Here is a 24,891-nt window from a genome sequence, read left to right on the forward strand (position 1 = left end):
TCTGCTTTCACCCTGCTTTGTAATCGTCCATGTTTCTGAGCCATATGTAAGTTCTGGGCCTATCCGCATTTTATACTCGGCACTTAGTCTCTCGTGTAGAAGCTTGGATTTTAAATGTTGTAGTATTCCAAAATAACATTGATTAGAACCATTTTTGTGTTCTGTAATTTCGGTCGAAGTGCTGCCATTTGGCTCCTATCTTTGTGCTCAGATAAGTGAAACATTCCACTCGTTCAACAGTCATTTTATAGGTTAATGTGGGCTATAAGGGTTGGTTTGTACCATTATACATATACTTGGTTTTTCCTTCACTAATTTTCAAGCCCATCTTCCGTGCATTCAGTTTTAGAGCTGAGAATGCATTCTGCTCATTAGGTCCAAATCACCTGCATGTCCCAGCAGTTGTACAGACTTATAGTAGGTAGTACCTCTTGTCTGGATACTTGATTCACGTACCACTCTTTTTGAGTGCCAGAGTAGGCAAGAAATCCCATCCTCTTGTCTTAGTCCATTTCGTATGGAAAACTGGGGTGATAGCGTAGACTGCACTCACACAGTACACTGGGGGTGCCTTGGGGTAACCTCTATCAAACGCATCAACTTCCCAGGCATTCGAAGTTCCCGCATTGCCTCATAAAGTTTAGCGTGATTTATTGTTTCATACTCAGATTTGAAATCAATGAAAAGATGGTGCACACCAACATTAAATTCATTGGTTTTTTCTACTATTTGTCGGAAAGTAAATATCTGGTTCACAGTTGACTTTCCTGCTCTGAGCGCATTGATAACTTCCAATGATGTTTTCCTCTATGGGCGGGAGTCTACTACACAAGATATTTGACAATACATGTAATATTTAGGAGTGATATGCCTCTGTAGTCGCCACATGTAAATATATCTCCTTTCTTGTGTGTATCAAACACACCATCCCTATGTTCCATTCTTCTGGCAACTCTTTCTTTTCTGAGATGAGACACAAAATTTTGAATACCCTACAATTTAACTCAACTCCTGGCTTTGAATAGCTGCTGATGTTATGTTGTCAGTCCCTGTTGCTTTGTTGTTCTTCAGTCATGCATTTGCTTTGTCTACTTCTCCTTGAGGGGTGGGGACTACGGCATCAACAACTTCTTCTGAGTGGATTAGGATTTCTTCAATAGGGGGCTCTAGAGCATCCAACCATTCACCAAAATGCTCTACCCAACGTTGCAATTTCTCTTGGTTGTCAGTAAGTAATTCCCCATTTTTACTTTTACATGTATTAATATGCAGCTTAAATGTTGTTCTTTCTCTGTCAGTTTTCTGATAGGATTTTCTGACATCATTTGTTTTTCCAGTTAACTCCAATTTTTCAGTCAGCTTTCTTTCCCATTCCCTTTTCTTCTTCCGATGCAGTTCCTTCTCTTCTTTCCTTTTGATAATTTCTTGCCACTAAATGTGTATAAGATTTCTCAAACATTTTCCAATAAGCCAGGATTTTTCCTCATAACTTATTCTCTTCTCTCATCAAATCAGGAATTCTTTGATTGTTTTCCTTCTTTCCATAGCACTACTTCTGCTGCCTTAATGACTGTGTCCCTGCAAGCACTTCATTTCTGATTCAGAGTATCACTTACACTAGAAGTGTTTAGCGCAAGATTTTCAGTAACGTTCTCATAGAGTATGTCTTAACAATCTCTTTATTTTTTAGCTTTGACAGCATATATTTTCTTCGAGGTGTTCCTTTCAATTTTCTTGCATTAGATATTTGAGCACGTAGTTTAGCAATTACATAATGGTGGTCTGAATCCTCATTATTCCTCTGTAGGTATGTACATCTAGTAAGTTTGAGAAATGCCTGCCATCAATAATTATTGATCATTTTGGTTGAAGATATGCTGATTAGGGCTACGTCATTTGCTTCATAACTCCTTTTGTGTGGGAACATAGTGCTACCTTCAACCGTATTATGTGCTAGTGCAAATTGAACAACTCTGTGTCTGTTATCATATGTGTGTTTGTGGGGGCTATGCTTTCCTATTGCGATGTAACTTGCATTGCCTGCAATAATAATATACTGTTTCTCTGACAGTATTTTATTCGAAACTTAACTTCACTAATACAAATATTCATTAAATGTCACATTCTTCTTTCATCTTCTTTAAGGACAGAGAGTGTAACACATCATTTTCCCTAAAATGATGTGTTAAACCTCAAGTGTTAATATAATTTACTCACAGCAAAGCTTGTTTCTTTGGAATTAATCTGTCAAGGAGAAATTGATGTTGCATAAAGATATTACCGGCCAGCATAATGAATTTCAGCATATAAAGAATATAGTAAGGCATGCCCTCGTAAATTTCATTGCAAAATATATATCCAATCACTATGGAGAAGAGCTGTGAAAGATGTGTTGCTCCCAGCTTAACTTGAAATAATCCCAATTTTATCCATAAATGGTTGAATAAGCTTCTTTCAAGAATTCATGAGCAGTAGAATTGAATTTGTGGTCCTGTGTGGTGATGTAGTTCAGTGACCTTAAAATAGGTCAAAAAATAACTGTTGCACTAAAAATCTAAATTGTGTTGTTTATTTATGGAGAAAAAAGTTGTCCAACATCTATGTAGTTGTTGATTCCGTATCTGTCTGACATCTTTGCTAACGCGGGTGTCCTCTTCACTGTTAACAGTATTTGAGAATATGAAGGAGCTGTCAGATTTTATACTTGGCAAGTGTATGATGATCTACATCCATACTCCGCAAGCGGAGGGTACCATGAGTACCTCTATCGGTTCTACCTTCTATTCCAGTCTCGTATTGTTTGTGGAAATAAAGTGTATCAGTATGCCTCTGTGTGGGCTCTAATCTCTCTGATTTTATCCTCATGGTCTCTTCGCGAGATATACGCAGGAGGGAGCCATATACTGCTTGTCTTCTCGGTGAAGGTATGTTCTTGAAATCTCAACAAAAGCCCGTACTGAGCTATTGAGCGTCTCTCTCGCAGAGTCTTCCACTGGAGTTTATCTATCATTTCTGTAATGCTTTCGCAATAACTAAATGATCCTGTAACGAAGCGCGCTGCTTTCTGTTGGAGCTTCTCTATCTCTTTATCAACCCTATCTGGTATGGATCCCACACTGGTGAGCAGTATTCAAGCAGTGGGTGAACAAGTGTACTGTAACCTACTTCCTTTGTTTTTGGACTGCGTTTCCTTAGGATTCCTCCAATGACTCTCAGTCTGGCATCTGCTTTATCCACATAGTATTTTGTAGTATGAATATGATTTTGTTTTGACTGTCTTTCATTGTCACAATTTTTAACCTTCTGCATTCATCAGCCCATAATATTTTCATCCTGGATCTTAAATTTGTCCTGAAGACCTGCGCCACTCAAATTTTATATTTGATGATTTTGTTGTAATTTCGAGTTCTGCAAAACCCTTCGTACCCCTTGGACCCAGCATGTTGTTGTTGTTGTTGTTGTTGTGGTCTTCAGTCCAGAGACTGGTTTGATGCAGCTCTCCATGCTACCCTATCCTGTGCAAGCTTCTTCATCTCCCAGTGCCTACTGCAACCTACATCCTTCTGAATCTGCTTAGTGTATTCATCTCTTGGTCTCCCTCTATGATTTTTACCGTCCACGCTGCCCTCCAATACTAAATTGGTGATCTCTTGATGCCTCAGAATATGCCCTACCAAACGATACCTTCTTCTAGTCAAGTTGTGCCACAAATTTCTCTTCTCTCCAATTCTATTCAATACCTCCTCATTAGTTACGTGATCTACCCATCTAATCTTCAGCATTCTTCTGTAGCACCACATTTCGAAAGCTTCTACTCTCTTCTTGTCCAAACTATTTATCCTCCACGTTTCGCTTCCATACATGGCTACACTCCATACAAATACCTTCAGAAACGACTTCCTGACATTTAAATCTATACCCCATGTTAACAAACTTCTCTTCTTCATAAACGCATTCCTTGCCATTGCCAGTCTACATTTTATATCCTCTCTACTTCAACCATCATCAGTTATTTTGCTCCCCTAATAGCAAAATTCATTGAGTACTTTAAGCGTCTCATTTCGTAATCTAATTCCTGCCGCATGACCCAATTTAATTCGACTACATTCCATTATCCTTGTTTTGCTTTTGTTGATGTTCATCTTATATCCTCCTTTCAAGACACTGTTCATTCCGTTCAGCTTCTCTTCCAGGTCCTTTGCTGTCTCTGACAGAATTACAATGTCATCAGCAAACCTCAAAGTTTTTATTTCTTCTCCATGTATTTTAATACCTTTTCCAAATTTTTCTTTTGTTTCCTTTACTGCTTGCTCAATATACAGATTGAATAACATCAGGGACAGGCTACAACCCTGTCTCACTCCCTTCCCAACCACTGCTTCCCTTTCATGCCCCTTCACTCTTATAACTGCCATATGGTTTCTGTACAAATTGTAAATAGCCTTTCGCTCCATGTATTTTACCCCTGCTACCTTCAAAATTTGAAAGAGAGTACTCAAGTCAACATTGTCAAAAGCTTTCTGTAAGTCTACAAATGCTAGAAATGTGGGCTTGTCTTTTCTTACTCTATGTTCCAACATTTGTACAGAATCCAAATTGATCTTCCCCGAGGTCGGCTTCTACCAGTTTTTCCATTCATCTGTAAAGAATTTGTGTTAGTATTTTGCAGCCGAGACTTGCTAAACTAATAGTTCGGTAATTTTCACATCTGTCAACACCTGCTTTCTTTGGGATTGGAATTATTATATTCTTCTTGAAGTCTGAGGGTATTTCGCCTGTCTCATACATCTTGCTCACCAGATGGTAGAGTTTTGTAAGGACTGGCTCTCCCAAGGCTGTCAGTAGTTCTAATGGAATGTTGTCTACTCCTGGTGCCTTGTTTCGACTTAAGTCTTTCACTGCTCTGTCAAACTCTTCATGCAGTATCTTATCTCCTATTTCATCTTCACCTACATTCTCTTCCATTTCAATAATATTGTCCTCAAGAACGTCGCCCTTGCGTAGACCATCTATATACTCCTTTCACCTTTCTGCTTTCCCTTCTTTGCTTAGAACTAGGTTTCCATCTGAGCTCTTAGATATTCATGGAAGTAGTTCTCTTTTCTCCAAAGGTCTCTCTAATTTTCCTGTAGGCAGTATCTATCTTACCCCTAGTGATATGGGCCTCTACATCCTTACATCTGTCCTCTAGCCATCCCTGCTTAGCCAATTTGTACTTCCTGTTGATCTCATTTTTGAGACGTTTGTATTCATTTTCACCTGCTTCATTTACAACATTTTTGTATTTTCTCCATTCATCAATTACATTCAGTATGTCTTCTGTTACCCAAGGATTTCTATTAGCCCTCGTCTTTTTACTCACTTGATCCTCTGCTACCTTCACTATTTCATCTTTCTATCTTACCATTATATAATATATCTGAGACCTTCCAGTACCTCCAGGCTTCTACCATGTATACAGCCTTCTGTCATGATTCTTGAACCAAGTGTTAGCTATGATTAAATTATGCTCTGTGCAAAATTCTACCAGGTGGCTTCCTTTTTCATTCCTTACTCCCATTCCATATTCACCTACTACATTTCCTTCTCTTCCTTTTCCTACTATCAAGTTCCAGTCACCCACGACTATGAAATTTTTGTCTCCCTTCACTGTCTGAATAATTTCTTTTATTTCATCATACATTTCATAAATCTCTTCTTCATCTGCGAATCTAGTTGGCATATAAATATGTACTACTGTGATAGGTGTGGGCTTCGTTCTATTTGGCCACAGGAATGTGTTCACTATGCTGTTTGTAGTAGTTTACCAACATTCCTATTTTCCTATTCATTATTAAACATAGTCCTGCTTTACCCCTATTTGATTTTGTGTTTATACCCCTGTATTCACCTTACCAGAAGTCTCGTTCATCCTGTCACCAAACTTCACTAATTCCCACTATATCTAACTTTAACCTATCCATTTCCTTTTTTAAATTTTCTAACCTACCTGCCCGATTAAGGGATCTGACATTCCACGCTCCGTTCTGTAGAATGCCAGTTTTCTTTCTCCTGATAACAACGTCATCCTGAGCAGTCCCCACCCGGAGATCCAAATATTTTACCCAAGAGGACGCCATCATCATTGAACCATATAGTAAAACTGCATGCCCTAGGGAAAAATTACGGCTGTAGTTTCCCCCTTGCTTTCAGCCGTTCCCAGTACCAGCACAGCAAGGCCGTTTTGGTTAGTGTTATAAGGCCAGATCAGTCAATCATCCAGATTGTTGCTCCTGCAACTACTGAAAAGGGTGCTGCCCCTCTGCAGGAACCACACATTTGTCTGGCCTCTCAACAGATACCCCTCCGTTGTGGTTGCACCTACGGTACAGCTATCTTTATCGCTGAGGTACGCAAGCCTCCCCACCAATGGCAAGGTCCATGGTTCATGACCCAGCATAGTTTAGTTTATTCTTCACAGGAAATGGCATTATCAGTTATGTCAATCAGGTCAACTGGACCTACCAGTACCAGATGTCAACTTCGTCCTGTAACTCAGTGTGGTGCGTGACATAATATGCAGTCAAATAGAGTGAGATTAGAATGCTGACAATATTTGTTTTTGGTCTGTATTATTTTTTGGACTTTAGATCTGTATCTTAGCATGAGGTCTAGGTTATGTCGGACGATGACGGTTGGGTTGGAAAGGCCAGTGAATCTTATTATCAAATCTAAACTGTGATGACCTACTGATGTGTAGCATATAATATGATTGGATAGATAAAAAAGAGGTACTCATCAGGCAGCAGTGGGAGCGCGCGCACACACACACACACACACACACACACACACACACACACACACACAGGCTTAACTTACCCAGGCTTTCAGAGCCAGTGGCGCTTCTTCTGGCAGAAGAGGTGAAGGAGAAGGAAGAGGCGTGAAGGAAAACTACTGGAGTGGCTTAGAAAAGGGGTACAATTAGACCATTAATGTGACCTGCATTTTGTGGTCAGTGCAATTGTTGTAGAAAAATTTTGAGAATAAAAGTATTGATGATTTACTGTAGACATACGAAAGAATTAAGTGTGGACTATGACCTATGTAGTAATATTGCATAAAAATTTAAAAATAGAAGTTGTATCCCAGTGAGTTGTAGCAAAATATAAATGGAAAATGTGAAGCAGAAAACACTGTAGTTACAGATTTCAAATAAATGTTTTGGTTGTTCACAAAATCAAATGAAAAGTGTGGGAAGCTGCCAAATTTCAAAGAGCACCACCCTGTGTCAGTTGCCCCTAAGACTCTCCCTGCCTTACTTCCTCCTGTACAGTTCCAGTCCTGAAGAAGGAATAAATCTTTTATTGGAAATGCTGTTATATCATCAGGATTCCTTTAATATTGGTAATTCCTAGCCATATTTTTTTTTCATTTTTAATAAAATTTTCTCAGGATTTAGTCAAAGTGATCATGGTCATAGTGTGCAGCAGTCGAATCTAATAGCTGCTAAAGCAGTAAGTGCCAGAAATACTCCCCCCTCCCGACTCTTCTTTTGGGTTGTATCAGAGCATGTATGAAGCCTTGTTATTGACATTTAGTTTTCATATAATAATGGCAGTATTCGGCAAATAAATGATTTGAGTCAAAGGCAATGCTGCTATGTAAAATGTACAACAAACCCAGTTTCTCTCTCTCTCTCTCTCTCTCTCTCTCTCTCTCTCTCTCTCTCTCTGTGTGTGTGTGTGTGTGTGTGTGTGTGTGTGTGTGTGTGTGTGTGTGTTCTCTACATTAATTGCATTGAGCCATACCATCCAGCATTTGAAAATGAGAATTTTTGTTTGTGTGCATGATGTTATTGTTATTTTAATTGTAATATTGAGGAAACTTACTTTTATTTCATGTTCTCCTTTGTTACAGCATTGGTGGCAGAAAGACCAGAGACTGAATCGAGATATTCTCCTCAAAGGATTACTGATGATCCAGTCCCTGGCCCTAGTGGCCTTAACAAACAGCAAATTAAATTAAATGCTGTAGCATCAGCAGGCCTTACAACTGATGGAATTAGTTCTGTCAGAGAGCATCGAAACATCAGGCCACGTCCATCTCTGTCAACTTATTTAAATCAATCTACTGTCAGCTCAGGAAGTGTTGACAGAAAAATAAATGGTATGACTGCAGACTTCTGTAATTTCAGCTGTGTTCATGTTGTCAGGTTTTTTTTCATTTCTGTAATGTACTTCTTACCTTTGTGTAGGAGATGATGTGTCGGAGAGTAGTGAATCGACAAGTGGATGCTCATCTCTCCCACACCATGTGGCTCATCAGACATCCGTTAATAATAGTGCATCAAATACAAAAAGAAACTTTGACAACACGAGTAAGCTTATATTTTTTTTTCATGTTATGATGTGTTTTAAGTGTGTGTTTAGTGTTTTGCTTGTTATTGGCATGATATTCATTTTATTTGCAGCTCCCACGAACAGCAGGAGATTACTGTTACTTAATCGTACACGCAGTCCAAGAATGAACACTCCTTTGAACAGGAGGAGAAGTTTATTTAATGTATCAGCATTTGGGTCTCCAAGTTTGGTTGGTATAGTTTAACATTGTAATTTTTGTTGTTTATATAAGCAATGCTGTAATGATTTCCCCTTGCATTCAAGGAATCGGATACCTCACTTTCAAGATCGGCTGTCATTAATTCACCATTTTATGCTGGGCGGACTGGTTACGGAGGTGCATCAGCATACAGACGCAGTCACGACTTTACACCCGAGGTAAATAGTCATGATATAACCAGTTACTGTAACAGCTTTCACCCTACAAAACATGCAGGAGTAACACAATGTAACTCACAGCTAAGCTTATGTTCAGATTGCATGATATTGCAATAATCTGCTGTGATTCACCATTTCTGGGTAGAGTCCTCAAAGCACATTGACTACTGCTAAGGTTTTTGAATTCTTGTGGTAGCTTATTGAAAACTGATTCAGCAGTATACTGCACACCTTTCTGCACAAGAGTTAATGAAGTGCGATCCAAATGCAGATTGGCTTTCTGCGTAGTATTAACTGAGTGAAAGCTGCTAATTCTTGGGAATAAGCTGACATTGTTAACAAGAAATGACAGTAAAGTGTGTGTGGGGGGCGGTGGAGGGGGGGACGCTTGTCGAACTGTCGCTTACTTCAGATACCGTTCGAGTAGTAAAAATGGCAGCATTCAGTCTTCAAACAAGATCCTGAGTATGGATTTCCCACGACAGTTTACTATCTATCGGGACACCAAGAAATTTGAATTGTTCAGTTTCACTAATCATATGCCCATTCTGTGAAATTAAAAGTGTGGTTTTGTTGAAGTGTGTGTTAGAAACTATAAAAACTGAGGCGCACTGTGATTTGGCGTTAGTTTATTTTGTACAAGCCATGAACTTATGTCGTGAACTGCACTATTTGAAACAGAACCAATGTTGCACACACACACCCTTTAGTCATCAACAAACAGAAATATTTTAGAATTACCTGTTATTCTTTATTACCTGCAATTCATTACCTGCATATCATGTATGTAAATAAGGAACAGGAATGGCACCAACACTGATCCCTAGGGCACCACCCATTTGACTGACCGTCTCCCACTCGGACCCCACATCACAACCATTCTCAACCCAGTGAATAATGACCTTTTTCTGTCTGTTGTTAAAGTAAGAGGTGAACCAGTTGTGAGCTACTCCCCGTATTCCATAATGGTTTGACTTTTGGAGTAATATTTTGTGATCAACTCAAACACCTTAGTTAAATCGACAAATACACCTAGCGTTCAAAAGCTTTTGCTTAAACCATCCAGTACTTCACAGGCATCTTCATGAGTCTGTTCTCTAATTAATTGCTCAATGTAATTTCCAGACGAGGCACTTAAAACAGTTTCATATGATTCTCTTACCCTATTACCTGTCCTAATCACTCTAGTCTCCCAATCTATAAACTGTAAATGGAAGTCTCCACCTAAAATTATAACACGACCAGGAAATCAACACATGTTCTCCCAAGTTTCCCCCCTCAGATGTTCTGCCATTGCCCAGGGGGTCTATAAAAGCATCTGATGACCATATTGGTCCACCTTCGACACTTACCTTCACCCAGATTTTCACATTCTGAATCTGTTGTAATCTCACTAGATATTATGTTATCACTTTTATTGCTATAAGCTTGCCTTTACCACCAGCCTTCAGCCTATATTTGCGTTACACATTGCAGTTGGAGTTCAGAATTGCATTGCTATTGACACCTGATGTTGGCCAAGTTTTTGTCCCTAGTACTATGTGGCCATTGCAACTGCTTATAAGTTAGTCTAGTTCCGGGGTCTTTCCATAGGTCCCAGAAATTTAATTTATGTCTGAACATTTCCTTTCGCAGATCTGCTGTGACAAATGCTATCCTGTCTGGACTAAGAATGCATGTTCTCAGGCCTGTGGATGTATTTCTCTATCCTAAAAAACCAATGTGTGCATGCTACACTTACTCCGCTACCCTCATAGCCATTGTTGTAGGGTCCTACATTTGTTCACCTGATAGGTAGCTCTAGAAATACGTGTCAAAGATCATCACAGAATGGTCTCAGCCTCTGGCTTAAGCTGTCCACATGGCTCCAAACTAGAGGACAGCGGCCAGTTGTGAGAACTGCTACAAAACAATAGCTCTGCTTCTGCCATGCGAGTGAAGCTAGCTTCTTCCACCATGTGAGCAAGGCTACCTGTCTTCACCAAATCAGCTAGTCACCTGTAGGAAAGAACAAGGGATGGCCTCTATACCCAGGCAGCATGTGTCATTCATGCCGATGCTAGCCGTGATCCGCTGTACTCAATTGCTGCCAGCAGAACCTTCTCCCCATCTTGGGTTGGGTCTATTCAAGTGAAATTCTTTTGAAATTGTATTTGTGGAAGATGGAAGTAGAATTGCAGCATTACGTTGCTGCTAAATGGTAATATGCAATTCACAAAATTATCTGGTGTTAATTATCTGAATCGCATCATTAAGAGGGGGTAGGACGTCAAACGGGACGACTTGGAGCAGGAGAGGCATCATTACAGGACATTTTAATTTCCACTGTCTGTACTTTTACAAATTTATAAAACTTTTGCAGCATGACCAGGAAGGATTCAGGTTTCGCAGCAGAAGTTCAAAAACTCAACAAAATATTTTTTTTTCTTTTATATCTGAAATTTCATCAGTTTTTCACTTATTGGCTGCATTTGTTCCTATAGATACACTTTTCTTCATAACTAGGAGAGATTCTTCGATAAATTTTGCACAGCATACAAACCATAGTTACAGGTGTATGGAGCTCTAGAATTTTCCAAATCTATTAAAAACTGTGGTAAAAATTGAGATAATTAACTATAAAATTTGAGTTTGTTCTAAACATGAAGTTTAAAATGTAACAGCTTTTTCATTTTTTCATAAATTAAATAAATTCTAGTTTCATACACCTGTAAGTATGTTTTGTATGCTGAGCAAAATTCATCGAAGAGTCTCTCCTACTTATGAAGAAAATTGTACTTATAGTAACAAATTCTGCCACCAGTAACTGAAAAAATGATGAAATTTCACATGTAAAAAAAAAAAATTATTTTGTCGTGTTTGTGAACTTCCACTGCTATGAGTGTGAATCCTGAATCCTTCCTGGTCATGCTGACAAAGTTTTATAAATTTGTTGGTAAAAGTATAGACAGTGGAAATTAAAATGTCCTGTGGTGCCTCTCGTGCTCCAAGTTGTCCCGTTTGACGTCCTACCCCCTTAAGCTACTAAAATTCTTGAAGATCAGTTGGTGGTGATTATTGTGTACTACACTGGATAGGAGCTAATATTTCCTGGAGCTCATGAAAACCAACTTTGAGAGGCAAAATTGCTAGCATAGTGAGAGTTTGAGAATCATTTCATTTCCTGTAGCTGGTCCAGGAAGTCTTTATAAGTCAGCTCTTAACGAGTGAAATTGTTTAAGCAAAATAGCTTTGTTGTGTAATCATTTTATCATCCCATTGCTCTTAATCAAATGTTAACTTGATGACAGGAAGTCTAGGTTGCAACACTTTCAAAAAAATCCTGTTAGTAGAATTTGCAATTCTCTCTATCTGGTATCTTCTTTTGCTGCACCATATGATATCTAAACGCTGTCATAACAATCCACTACAACAAAACTACAACTTTCTAAACAAGCTGGGGTTTAACAGCAAAACCATTGAATCATTTTGGTCACCACTAGACATTGGTTTTACATTTAGTTTGTGTGCGTTAAAATTTTGCGCAGTAAACCAGTCAGTCATTAGAAAAAAATATTTGTCCATGTAAAAACACTGTTTTTTATGAACAGTTAAGAGCGGTTAGAGGTAAATTTATTATAATTAAGAGTAAGTGGAGAAAGGGAGAAACCACCAATTAAAAATTCTGTGTTTGTGACAACAGAACATATGCTGCACTTAGAAATCTGAAATGGTCTTCAGATGACAGGTCATAAGTAGTAATCTTTCAGGAGATTACAAAACTGGCATCTCTTGATTCCCTAAATGTCACCAAACGTCTAAATGTGGTATTACCTTGTGGATATATGATTATATTATGGCTGCGTAATATCCAGACTTGGGAAGAGTGTTTTAGTATGGAAGAGTGTTTTAGTAGAGGAAGAGTGTTTTAGTAGAGGAAGAGTGTTTTAGTAGAGGAAGAGTGTTTTAGTAGAGGAAGAGTGTTTTAGTAGAGGAAGAGTGTTTTAGTAGAGGAAGAGTGTTTTAGTAGAGGAAGAGTGTTTTAGTAGAGGAAGAGTGTTTTAGTAGAGGAAGAGTGTTTAAGTGTGGAGTACATCATAAAATCATTACAAGAGAATAATAGAAAAGAATGGAAGAAATATGGTTTGGCTAATGCCTAAATAACACTGTACTTTCACAGTAGTACAAACTTTCAGGGATGTTGAACAAAGGCAGATGTTCAAATTTGAGGTAAGAAACCCTAGTTTGGAGACAACAGTATGGAAAGTGATGAAGCCAATCATGATGTGAGATAACTGCCACAGGAATGCAAGGACTTGCAAATCTTTGTTTGTAAGAAGTAATGGATTGTAGGGTAGATAAACCCAACCCAAATGTAATCATACGTCTTGAGGGATTGAGACAGAAACTGCACTAATACAGAGCAGATGGCATGAAATGTACACTGACACGGCCAGTCTTGATATAAGGGTCAGTAAGACTGCTATCTGTATTTAAAATTTTGAGGGTACAATCTATCAACCCTATAGCGTGCAGCATGTTGGAAGGTGACCATTTACAGGCTTTGATAGGGAAACAAGTAAGAGATAAAGTTTGCTTATGCATGATAACAGAGGTGGAGAAGTGTCCACATCTCCAAGCTGTATTGCTGCAACCAACACTCAGGTTCATTTGACTACAGTACATCGTATTATACATTCAAATACCCGAGAAACATAATAAATGTTGTACCTGATTTTGAACAGTTTCTCATCTGCTTGATAAACATTGAAATTCATGTCTTGATGATGCTGCAGAACTGTACACACAGTCATTTTCCAATGAACCGGATGAAAGATGCTGAACACCTGACACAGCTTCATGAGGACGTTAAGTAGGGATGAAAGGCATTTTTTTTATCGCAATTCTGTCAATGCTATTCCAGCCTGTGAACGTGTATGCTTTTCAAAAGAACTATAAGTGTCAGAACAGTGAAATTTTTACTGAATGTATGCAACATAAATGCCTCCATTGATAAGTAAAATGAACAAAATGTCTCTTATGGATTTCAGCTAAATTTTTTAATGTTTCACTCATAAAAGTTCACTTTCATATACACTCCTGGAAATTGAAATAAGAACACCGTGAATTCATTGTCCCAGGAAGGGGAAACTTTATTGACACATTCCTGGGGTCAGATACATCACATGATCAGACTGACAGACCCACAGGCACATAGACACAGGCAACAGAGCATGCACAATGTCGGCACTAGTACAGTGTATATCCACCTTTCGCAGCAATGCAGGCTGCTATTCTCCCATGGAGACGATCGTAGAGATGCTGGATGTAGTCCTGTGGAACGGCTTGCCATGCCATTTCCACCTGGCGCCTCAGTTGGACCAGCGTTCGTGCTGGACGTGCAGACCGCGTGAGACGACGCTTCATCCAGTCCCAAACATGCTCAATGGGGGACAGATCCGGAGATCTTGCTGGCCAGGGTAGTTGACTTACACCTTTTAGAGCACGTTGGGTGGCACGGGATACATGCGGACGTGCATTGTCCTGTTGGAACAGCAAGTTCCCTTGCCGGTCTAGGAATGGTAGAACGATGGGTTCGATGACGGTTTGGATGTACCGTGCACTATTCAGTGTCCCCTTGACGATCACCAGTGGTGTACGGCCAGTGTAGGAGATCGCTCCCCACACCATGATGCCGGGTGTTGGCCCTCTGTGCCTCGGTCGTATGCAGTCCTGATTGTGGCGCTCACCTGCACGGCGCCAAACACGCATACGACCATCATTGGCACCAAGGCAGAAGCGACTCTCATCGCTGAAGACGACACGTCTCCATTCGTCCCTCCATTCACGTCTGTCGCGACACCACTGGAGGCGGGCTGCACGATGTTGGGGCGTGAGCGGAAGACGGCCTAACGGTGTGCGGGACCGTAGCCCAGCTTCATGGAGACGGTTGCGAATGGTCCTCGCTGATACCCCAGGAGCAACAGTGTCCCTAATTTGCTGGGAAGTGGCGGTGCGGTCCCCTACGGCACTGCGTAGGATCCTACGGTCTTGGCGTGCATCCGTGCGTCGCTGTGGTCCGGTCCCAGGTCGAAGGGCACGTGCACCTTCCGCCGACCACTGGCGACAACATCGATGTACTGTGGAGACCTCACGCCCCACGTGTTGAGCAATTCGGCGATACATCCACCCGGCCTCTCGCATGCCCACTATACGCCCTCGCTCAAAGTCCGTCAACTGCACATACGGTTCACTTCCACGCTGTCGCGGCATGCTACCAGTGTTAAAGACTGCGATGGAGCTCCGTATGCCACGGCAAACTGGCTGACACTGACGGCGGCGGTGCACAAATGCTGCGCAGCTAGCGCCATTCGACGGCCAACACCGCGGTTCCTGGTGTGTCCGCTGTGCCGTGCGTGTGATCATTGCTTGTACAGCCCTCTCGCAGTGTCCAGAGCAAGTATGGTGGGTCTGACACACCGGTGTCAATGTGTTCTTTTTTCCATTTCCAGGAGTGTACATTAGTGATCATAAAACAGTTTCTGTTGGGGTTGGTGATTCTCAGTTTACTTATAATAATTTACTACCATCTGAGTACAAATTGACCAAATTTTATATTTCTTAGCCATTTAGTTCAGAAAATAATGGTATCTGAAAAGTCATAAATGTAGTTTTTAGAAAAGTCAATTTAAAGTTCAATATTGCAATTTTAGAATAGTTAATTATGAGAACTACGTACAATTAATGTTTTCCTGCTCCATACTGAGCATCATCTGAATCTTACTAGTCTTCTTTTCTTATCTTGGTCCCTCCTTTTTTTAAATTGGCAATTTCTGCTGGTTGGATTCTCTCTTTATCTATTTTCATCGTGGAATTTGTAGTATTTCCACTAGATTTTATGGCCAGTGCTTCCAAAACTTTGGTTTGTTTGTTACACCATCATTGAAGCATAAAACTGAATCATAAATACCAAATTTGAGGGTTGTGATCTGAACAGATTTTGGTAACAGAGACCAAGTGACAGAATTTATACATTTATTTACATTTTGTGTTTTCCCATGGCGATATTTTTTTCAACAAAGTGTCTTTACAAAGATATCTAAGTATAGGTCTGTTTAATTTCATTCATTACTGCAGCAGGTAAAGAACGTTTGTGGTCATACATTGCTGTTTTCCTGTACTGGAACCAAGTGTCAGGAACATTTGGGCAAAGAAAATGCTGAGAATTATCGTTTGTGGAAACCTTTTGGGGGAAAAGATAGCCCATACAGTTTTCTTCATGTTGTCTCAATTCCCAACATTTCTTCTTATCTTCAGGCCATAATAATTCTGTAATTTATTTCTATAATTTATCTATTTCATTGTTTGTCAGGAGATCTTTACCAACTACCTTCTTACCATCTTCCAGTTCTATTTTTTACTTTTCCCCATTCTATTCATCACATGCCCAATACATCCAATTTGGAAATTGTGACACTAGGACCATTGGGTTCTCTGCACATATCGGGTCCTAAACCTTGCTGTCACCATCCCCTAAATACGGTGTGTATCTAACATCTCTGTTTGCCACTGATCAATTAAAAGTCCTTAGAATTGCTGCTTCTTCCATCTCACCACTTGGACCATCATAATTCTTCTGACAGTTGTGTTCGTCCTCTTTCTCAGTCCCATTGCCACAAGTTATCAGTTATCATGCCGGTATTAAATGATGTAGCCGCCACAGCACCATTTAGTGAAGTGTGGCCATATTGTTGCTAGCTGCCATCATAATGTGCACAAATATCACCACTTTCACCATCATCACTTTCCTTGAGAGCTTCTCCAGCTGCTTCCTTCACTGAGAGATTATAGACTTCAGCAACAGCAGTTCCAATAATTTCATTGAAAGTAATAAATTTTGCAGGTGAATTTGGAATGTCTAGCATTGCACAAAGAATTAGCCTGCTTCCATTCTTTTACCAATTGATCTGAGATCATAAACTGGCCTTATATTATCATCATCATACAGAGTATTATTTACCATTTATGATATCTTTGTTGTAGCAGGTGCTTCATGCCTAGCCTAATTCAATGTCAGTTTGGACACAAGCCCTTTATGAAGTCACAGAGTCTCTCCCAAAGATATGTCACTACAACATATTCTGCACACAATATTTTTAGAAGTAAAATAGGAGAGCATGCTGAAGTTCACCACAGTATTTTCAAATGAGTGTTCTCTACACTAGCTGACTGCAACAAGAGATTTTAAAGATACCACAATTTCTTGAGGGCTCATTTTCTTTACATCTCACTCCTTTCGCCCATGAATTTAATTTACCGTTTCCTATTTATTTCCACTGAATTTTAATTTGGGCAAGAATTTCTTTGTTCATGGCATATTTATAAAAATATTGAAATCAGAGGAAACATAAATCAGAACTTACTTCACTCATAACAAACTTCAGTAAGTATAAACAACAGTGTTCACAAACAATTACAAACATGATTGGAATGAAGGGTATTGATATCAGGTACAGGATAGGAAACCTTGACACGATAAAATAATAGCAGCAGCAAATGGCATACAAGGAACATCAAAATCGGTGCAATTTTTCTGTGTGTGGTGCAAGATTGAAGGCGTGGCATTTAAATGCCAGACCACACAGAGCATTAGGAAAACAATCGTAACTCATGAACAAATTGTGGTCTTTATATGAAGCAAAAATGGTTTTACAGAGGGAATAGAGGGCTGTTCAAATATGCAAAAATATAAAAATCTATCTTTTGGCCCCTTTACTTTTGTTTCCTCTTACGTGTAATTTTTTCAAATAGATGAAATCGCTTATTATATTTATCATTTCGGTGTGATACATACTGTATTATGAATAAAATAGTAATTCACAGTTGCTTGTTGACAGAAACTGAACTGGAAGTCTTGTGGATTTACTTAAACATCTAAGCTCTGCAACTTCTCCGTAGCAGAGTATGATAGATTTCAGTGTTACAGGTTTTCTTTGTGGTTTGGATGCTTCCAGGCAACACAAAATCTAGTTCTAGAATCCATTCTACTGCTGTGATATTTTCATGCAAAATTAGCTATACAATTCGCTTACTGACACTGCAGGCTTTTGCAGTCCGTTCTTGTGTCTTCAGAATGTAGGAGACACACTTTCAGATTCACGTTTGAAAATTTGTTAACATAGTAAGTTGTACTCCTCAATATGTTTGGAAGCCCTTCATGTTTATTGCCATCACCTGCGATATTTACTTTCAGATCACATTAGCACATTTAGACACACACTAATAACTACACAGTGATCACAAAGTATCACACACAGTTTGCTGCAGTGAATAATTTTGACCCTATGGATGGAACTGTTTTATTGCCAGTATGGCAATAGTGCAATGCAGATGACAGCAGTTACTAATGTGTAGCAGTAACTCATGGCTGTGCACTCAGAAAGAGAATAAATCTTATTGGTTGAGTTAGTGGAGGGGTGATGCATTTATGAGGCATTATTTTCATGTATATTGAAGCAATGGGAACCTTTAGGGAAGCTGAAAGGTTGAACCAGGCCAGGCACACCTGTAGGATATGTTTTAAGCATACCAAAACTGTTCCAGTAATTAAAAGAAGCAAGTCAGATTCAACCACAATGTGACCATCGGCGAGGAAGATGATCTATACATACTCCCAACTTAGCAGAAGCGGTAATTTCTCACATTAATGTGGTCCCTTCCATCATTTCTTGATTGGTTACACATTAAATGGGTATTGCACAAATAACTGTGGAAAGTAATATAGCAACAGCAACTAAATTCCTATTGTTCACAGAAAGTGCGTCATTTTAACTGTTATTCACTTGTATCTCTTGAGCCTGTGACTGCTACAGGGTCGTTCCATGACAAGTCATACAGGCCATTTACCCATCACTTCAAATTTAAATTTAACTTTGATGATTTGTTCTTCCTGTGCAGATCAATAAACTTATCAAATTACAACATTTTATCTCTGCCTGTATCCATTTTATGGCACTTCAAAATTTGTAAGTTTTGTCGTTTTTATCATTGAGATGGAATGAAACAACAGCAGCTAACATTTTGAAAATAAACTACTAGTTTTTTATTTTCGTCCAAAGTATGTTAATTTAGGTGCTTGTTCACTTTATAGGAGAGTTGTTGTTGTTGTTGTTGTTGTTGTTGTTGTTGCTGTTGTTGTTGTTGTCGTCGTCTTCAGTCCTGAGATTAGTTTGATGCAGCTCTCCATGCTACTCTATCCCGTGCAAGCTTCTTCATCTCCCAGTACTTACTGCAACCTACATCCTTCTGAATCTGCTTAGTGTGTTCATCTCTTGGTCTCTCTCTACGATTTCTACCCTCCACACTGCCCTCCAATGCTAAATTTGTGATCCCTTCATGCCTCAGAACATGTCCTACCAACCAGTCCCTTCTTCTCGTCAAGTTGTGCCGCAAACTCCTCTTTTCCCCAATTCTATTCAAAACCACCTCATTAGTTATGTGATCTACCCATCTAATCTTCAGCATTCTTCTGTAGCACCACATTTCAAAAGCATCTATTCTCTTCTTGTCCATTTATCGTCCATGTTTCACTTCCATACAAATACTTTCAGAAACGACTTCCTGACACTTAAATCTATACTCAATGTTAACAAATTTCTCTTCTTCAGAAACGCTTTCCTTGCCATTGCGAGTCTACATTTTATATCCTCTCTACTTCGACCATCATCAGTTATTTTGCTCCCCAAATAGCAAAACTCCTTTACTACTTTAAGTGTCTCATTTCCTAATCTAATTCCCTCAGCATCACCCGACTTAATTAGACTACATTCCATTATCCTCGTTTTGCTTTTGTTGATGTTCACCTTATATCCTCCTTTCAAGACACTGTCCATTCCGTTCAACTGCTCTTCCAAGCCGTCTCTGACAGAATTACAATGTCATCAGCGAACCTCAACGTTTTTATTTCTTCTCCATGGATTTTAATACCTACTCCAAACTTTTCTTTTGTTTCCTTTACTGCTTGCCAAATATACAGATTGAATAACATCGGGGAGAGGCTACAACCCTGTCTCACTCCCTTCCCAACCGCTGCTTCCCTTTCATGCCCCTCGACTCTTATAACTGCCATCTGGTTTCTGTACAAATTGTAAATAGCCTTTTGCTCCCTGTATTTTACCCCTGCCATCTTTAGAATTTGAAAGAGAGTATTCCAGTCAACATTGTCAAAAGCTTTCTCTAAGTCTACAAATGCTAGAAACGTAGGTTTGCCTTTCTTTAATTTATTTTCTAAGATAAGTGGTAGGGTCAGTATTGCCTCAAGTGTTCCAACATTTCTGCAGAATCCAAACTGATCTTCCCCGAGGTCGGCTTCTACCAGTTTTTCCATTCATCTGTAAAGAATTCGCGTTAGTATTTTGCAGCTGTGACTTATTAAACTGATAGTTCGGTAGTTTTCACATCTGTCAACACCTGCTTTCTTTGGGATTGGAATTATTATATTCTTCTTGAAGTCTGAGGGTATTTCGCCTGTCTCATACATCTTGCTCACCAGATGGTAGAGTTTTGTAAGGACTGGCTCTCCCAAAGCCGTCAGCAGTTCCAATGGAATTTTGTCTACTCCGGGGGCCTTGTTTCGACTCAGGTCTTTCAGTGTCTGTCAAACTCTTCACGCAGTATCATATCTCCCATTTCATCTTCATCTACATCCTCTTCCATTTCCATAATATTGTCCTCAAGTACATCGCCCTTGTATAGACCCTCTGTATACTCCTTCCACATTTCTGCTTTCCCTTCTTTGCTTAGAACTGGGTTTCCATTTGAGCTCTTGATATTCATACAAATGGTTCTCTTTTCTCCAAAGGTCTCCCCCCAATCCATATTCACCCACTATGTTTCCTTCTCTCCCTTTTCCTATTCTCGAATTCCAGTCACCCATGACTATTAAATTTTCGTCTCCCTTCACTACCTGAATTATAGGAGAGGGTGTACCATAAAGACCACAACTTTTGAGTGGATGATAATGAACAAATTTATTGACAAAATTAAATAATTCACTTATTATTGCAATGTGGACTACATTTGATTATGTATGATATATGTTGCTATTTAAATGCCGCCCATGACTCTGCAGGCACATTCTTGTTCTTTTGATGAAACTTTTTCATAACTTCTTGGCGTACTTGCACCTCTACATTTGAAATTACATACATCATCTTGATTATGAGTGCTGAAAGTGACTTATGTATGCATGAGTTTCCAGTATAGTGCAACAGAAAGGCATCATGTGGTATCATATAGTAAGATGTTGGTGACCGTTTCACACCACTGTTGCAAGAAATCAACCAGTCATGATAACTCTCCATTGTTCCAATCACTGAGTGACGGACTGCACCATCTTTTTGAAACCAAATTCTTTCAACATTCATATGATGCATTTAAGACCTCAAAAACACACTGTAAAGTGTTGCGGTAGCATTCGCTATGCACTGTTAAATGCATTTCTGGTGCCATTCTGGCAGAAGTACAACCCTGTAACATTCATAGCCCAACTGCCACACCACAAAGTACTTGTTATGGAGGTAATGACTTCTTTGTAATTACTTCATGATATTGTGTGTCACAAATCTTGCAGTTTTGCTTGTTCACAAAGCCATTCCAACAGAAAGTGCACCACATTAGTGAATGTTATTTTCTTTGTTTTGTAAGCACCTAATGGGCCACATTCTGGGTGCTTTTCATGATTGACTTCATTTCTTTCCAGTTGGATTTTATAGGCCAGAAGGTATTGTGTATTTTAGAACTCGTTGCATACAGGTTCTGGAAATATCAGTGTTGGGAAAATCAGCAAATAGGTTTCACCGGACATACAACAACTTCATCATTCATGACAGAGATTTTTTCCACAGAAGAAGTAACATGAGGTTGCCCCAAGAGTTTACTGTCCATATCCAAACTGGTTTTCTGAAATTTGGCAGTTGATTTATTTGGTGCATTACATTGACCAAACATTCCACAAAATTTGTGGCCAGTCTCTCTACAAGTTCACAACATTTTTAGTTCTCACTCTGACAACATACTGTTCCATTGAGAAGTGTTTCATTACTAACGTCAAAGAAAATGTATGAAAATCATACAACATTCAGTGCCACCATCTTAAAGAATAGGAATGGAAGGCATTTCAAAAGTTCTATTATTTGCGGGAAAATACAATTAATGGTGTTTTTGTTCCTTTGATATTCTTTGCTTTTTGTAACAAATAATTGTTTTTTCAAGGAGTACGACTGCTTCCGCCATTTTTCCCCAACATTTGAGGCTTTAATGAAACAGCTTGGTTGCACATGTATCATTCAAAGTATTTTCCATCGCTGGGCACTACTTTTTCCCATCTTTCAGGTAGTGCGTGATTCCTGCATTGAAAAAATTGTTCATCTTTTGAAGCGATCCACAAATTGATTCATGAGATCGGAAGTGTTGGTCAGCCAGGCCATGCGCCATTGATCTAAACAGGTGATAGTCAGAGGGAATAATGTCTGGAGAATATGGCGGGTGGGGTAAAACTTCCCATTTTAACATTTCCAAGTACGTTTTGACCTCTTTTGCAACGTGGGTTCGAGCGTTGTCGTGCTGCAAAATCACTCTATCGTGCCTCTCACTGTATTGTGGCCGTTTATCTTTTAATGCTCTGCTCATACGCATTAATTGTGTTCGATAACGAGCGCCTGTGATTGTTTCACCTGGTTTTAACACCTCTTAGTACATGATGCCAAGCTGGTCCCACCAAATGCGGAGCATGGTCTTGGAGCCGTGAATATTCAGTTTGGCCTATGACGTGGAAGCGTGGCTGGGATATCCCCATGATTTTTTGCGTTTAGGGCTATTGTAATGACCCCATTTTTCATCTCCAGTCACAGTGCGATGCAGAAATCCCTTCTGTTTTGCCTCTGAAGCAACTATTCACAAACATGCAAACGCCGTTCAACGTCTCTTGGTTTCAGCTCACATAGGACCAAAGTTCCTTCTTGCTGTGTCACTACCACTAATCGTGCCAATTCTTCTTGAGTTTGACGCGATTCTTCACTCAATAATGTCTCCAGTTCTACATCTTCAGAAACATTGTCTCTTCCACCACTGTGCCGTTCTACGATGTTAAAATCATCATTCTTGAACCGTTGAAACCACTCACGACTCGTTCCTTCACTAATAGCATCCTTACCATATGCACTTGACAGCATTCGATGAGACTCAGCTACTGTTTTCTTCATGTTGAAACAAAACAGTAACACCTCCCGCAAATGACGAGAATTAGGTTCATAAACTGACTTTTCAATCAAGAACAACTTATGATGCAGGCACAAATCGACTAATGTTTGAATGACGTTATGTTGACCAAGGTCCAAGCTAACTGCCTGACTTCTGCGATCTGTTTCTTTCGACCGCTACTTACCATTGTCACCACCTATCGGCAAACGGCGAAAGCAAAGTTGTACACCTTGTAATTTTTTCTTGTCTAGCTAAAATGAAACATTAAACAATAGTAAGGCCAGGTTGAAATATCAACAATATTATGAAAAGGATAAATTGCTACTCCCCATAAAGACAAAACATTGAGTTGCAGATAGGCACAGTGAAAAGATTGGTACACACTTAGATTTCAGCCAAAGCCTTTTTCAGAAAAGAAAAGGGAAAATACACACATTCTCACAAATTGGCACACCTCACACATACATGGCTGCTCTCTCCGGCTGCTGTGTCCAGAGTGCAGTGGTGTTGTTTCTAGTGAAAGCACCAATTTGGAGCTGGGAGAGGAACAGCGAGGGACGGGGGGAGGGGGGATTAGCATTGCCTGACTGAGCATGCAGGGACTAGTTGATGGCCAAAGAAGGTTGCGTGACATGGCATCAGGAGGCTGTGGGAGAGGGGGACAATAGGGGTGGCAAATGAAAATAGCAGAAAGTGGAAAAAGCTGATGGAGAACAAGAGAGAGAGGAAAAGATTGGTGATCTTGGCAAAGTGGAGTACAATGAGGGTGGAGGACGTGAATTGGGAGGAGGTGATAGAACAGACGGGGCAGAACTGTTGGGTGGAGGGTCGGGAATAGCAGGTTGCATCAGGTTGAGGTCAGGATGATTTCAGGAGCGAAGAATACATTGTAAGACAAATCCCATCTGTGCAGTCCAGAGAAGCTAGTGTTGGAAGGGGGTTTCAGACGGCCCAAGTTGTGAAGCAGTCACTGAAATTAAGCACATTATGTTCAGCTGCATGTTGTGCCACAGGGAGGTCCTTTTTGCTTGTGGCCATAGCTAGGCAGTGGCCATACATCCTGGTACGCATTGCAGAACTTTTTATATTAGTATGACTACCATCCAGCTGTTCACCAGGACATGTGGCCACTGCCAAACTGTAGCTAAGAGCAAAGTGGACCAACTTGTGGTCCAACAGGCAGCTGAACATAAAATGCTCAGTTTCAGTGGCTGCTTCGCAACCTGGAACACCAGGATCCTCCCTTCCACCACCAGCTTCTCTGTACTGCACAGATGGGAGTTATCCTTAGAACTCTTTCTCCACTCCTGAAATCATTCTGGCCTCAACTTAAGTTTCCCCAAAGTTCCACATATTTTAATAGGACTTGATGCATTGTAACATAAGGAACAGCTGACACCAAACTATGAAGATCAAACAAATTCATTTTCTGACTGTACCTGCATCACTGAACTGGCTTCAGAAAAAAAATTGAAAACATTTTCGAAGCTTCTGAGTACTCAGCATGGCAGCTACAGAATCTTCTTCTTCTTCTTCTTCTTCTTCTTCTTCTTCTTCTTCTTCTTCTTCTTCTTCTTCTTTTTAAAGAAAAAGAATTCATAGCAGAATAATTCCTGAAAAAGCTTAAGGGACGTAATCTTGAAGCAATGGGTTTTTAATAATTTTTTTCCAAAGTAATGAACAGTCTAGGTTTTTAAAGTGTATAAAAGATTCTAAAAGCACAAGGAGAAGTATTGTGAAAGAAAACAGTTGGTCAGAAACAATTTACATGATGATAATTCAAGTTTTAAAAGAGAATGTCTAGAAAATGCAGTAAGTTTTTGTACATTATGTTCACTTGGCCCCAAATGATGATTTATAGCAGATGCTAATGGTGACCTTTTACTATCTATATACA

At 39.7% G+C, this 24,891-nt stretch overlaps 1 protein-coding gene across 1 annotated transcript in view; it reads left to right on the forward strand.

The window, feature by feature from the left end:
- The window catches only part of LOC124711869 (nuclear pore complex protein Nup153), a 99,986-nt gene that overhangs the window by 19,277 nt on the left and 55,818 nt on the right, over positions 1-24,891 (forward strand). The window contains exons 3-6 of the mRNA XM_047242111.1: positions 7,897-8,145; positions 8,234-8,356; positions 8,450-8,568; positions 8,643-8,756. Coding sequence (XP_047098067.1) covers positions 7,897-8,145; positions 8,234-8,356; positions 8,450-8,568; positions 8,643-8,756 — 605 coding nt within the window. The remainder of the gene's footprint in view (positions 1-7,896; positions 8,146-8,233; positions 8,357-8,449; positions 8,569-8,642; positions 8,757-24,891) is intronic.

The sequence above is a fragment of the Schistocerca piceifrons genome, chromosome 1, assembly GCF_021461385.2.
Source record: "Schistocerca piceifrons isolate TAMUIC-IGC-003096 chromosome 1, iqSchPice1.1, whole genome shotgun sequence".
NCBI classification, from domain to species: Eukaryota; Metazoa; Arthropoda; class Insecta; order Orthoptera; family Acrididae; genus Schistocerca; species Schistocerca piceifrons.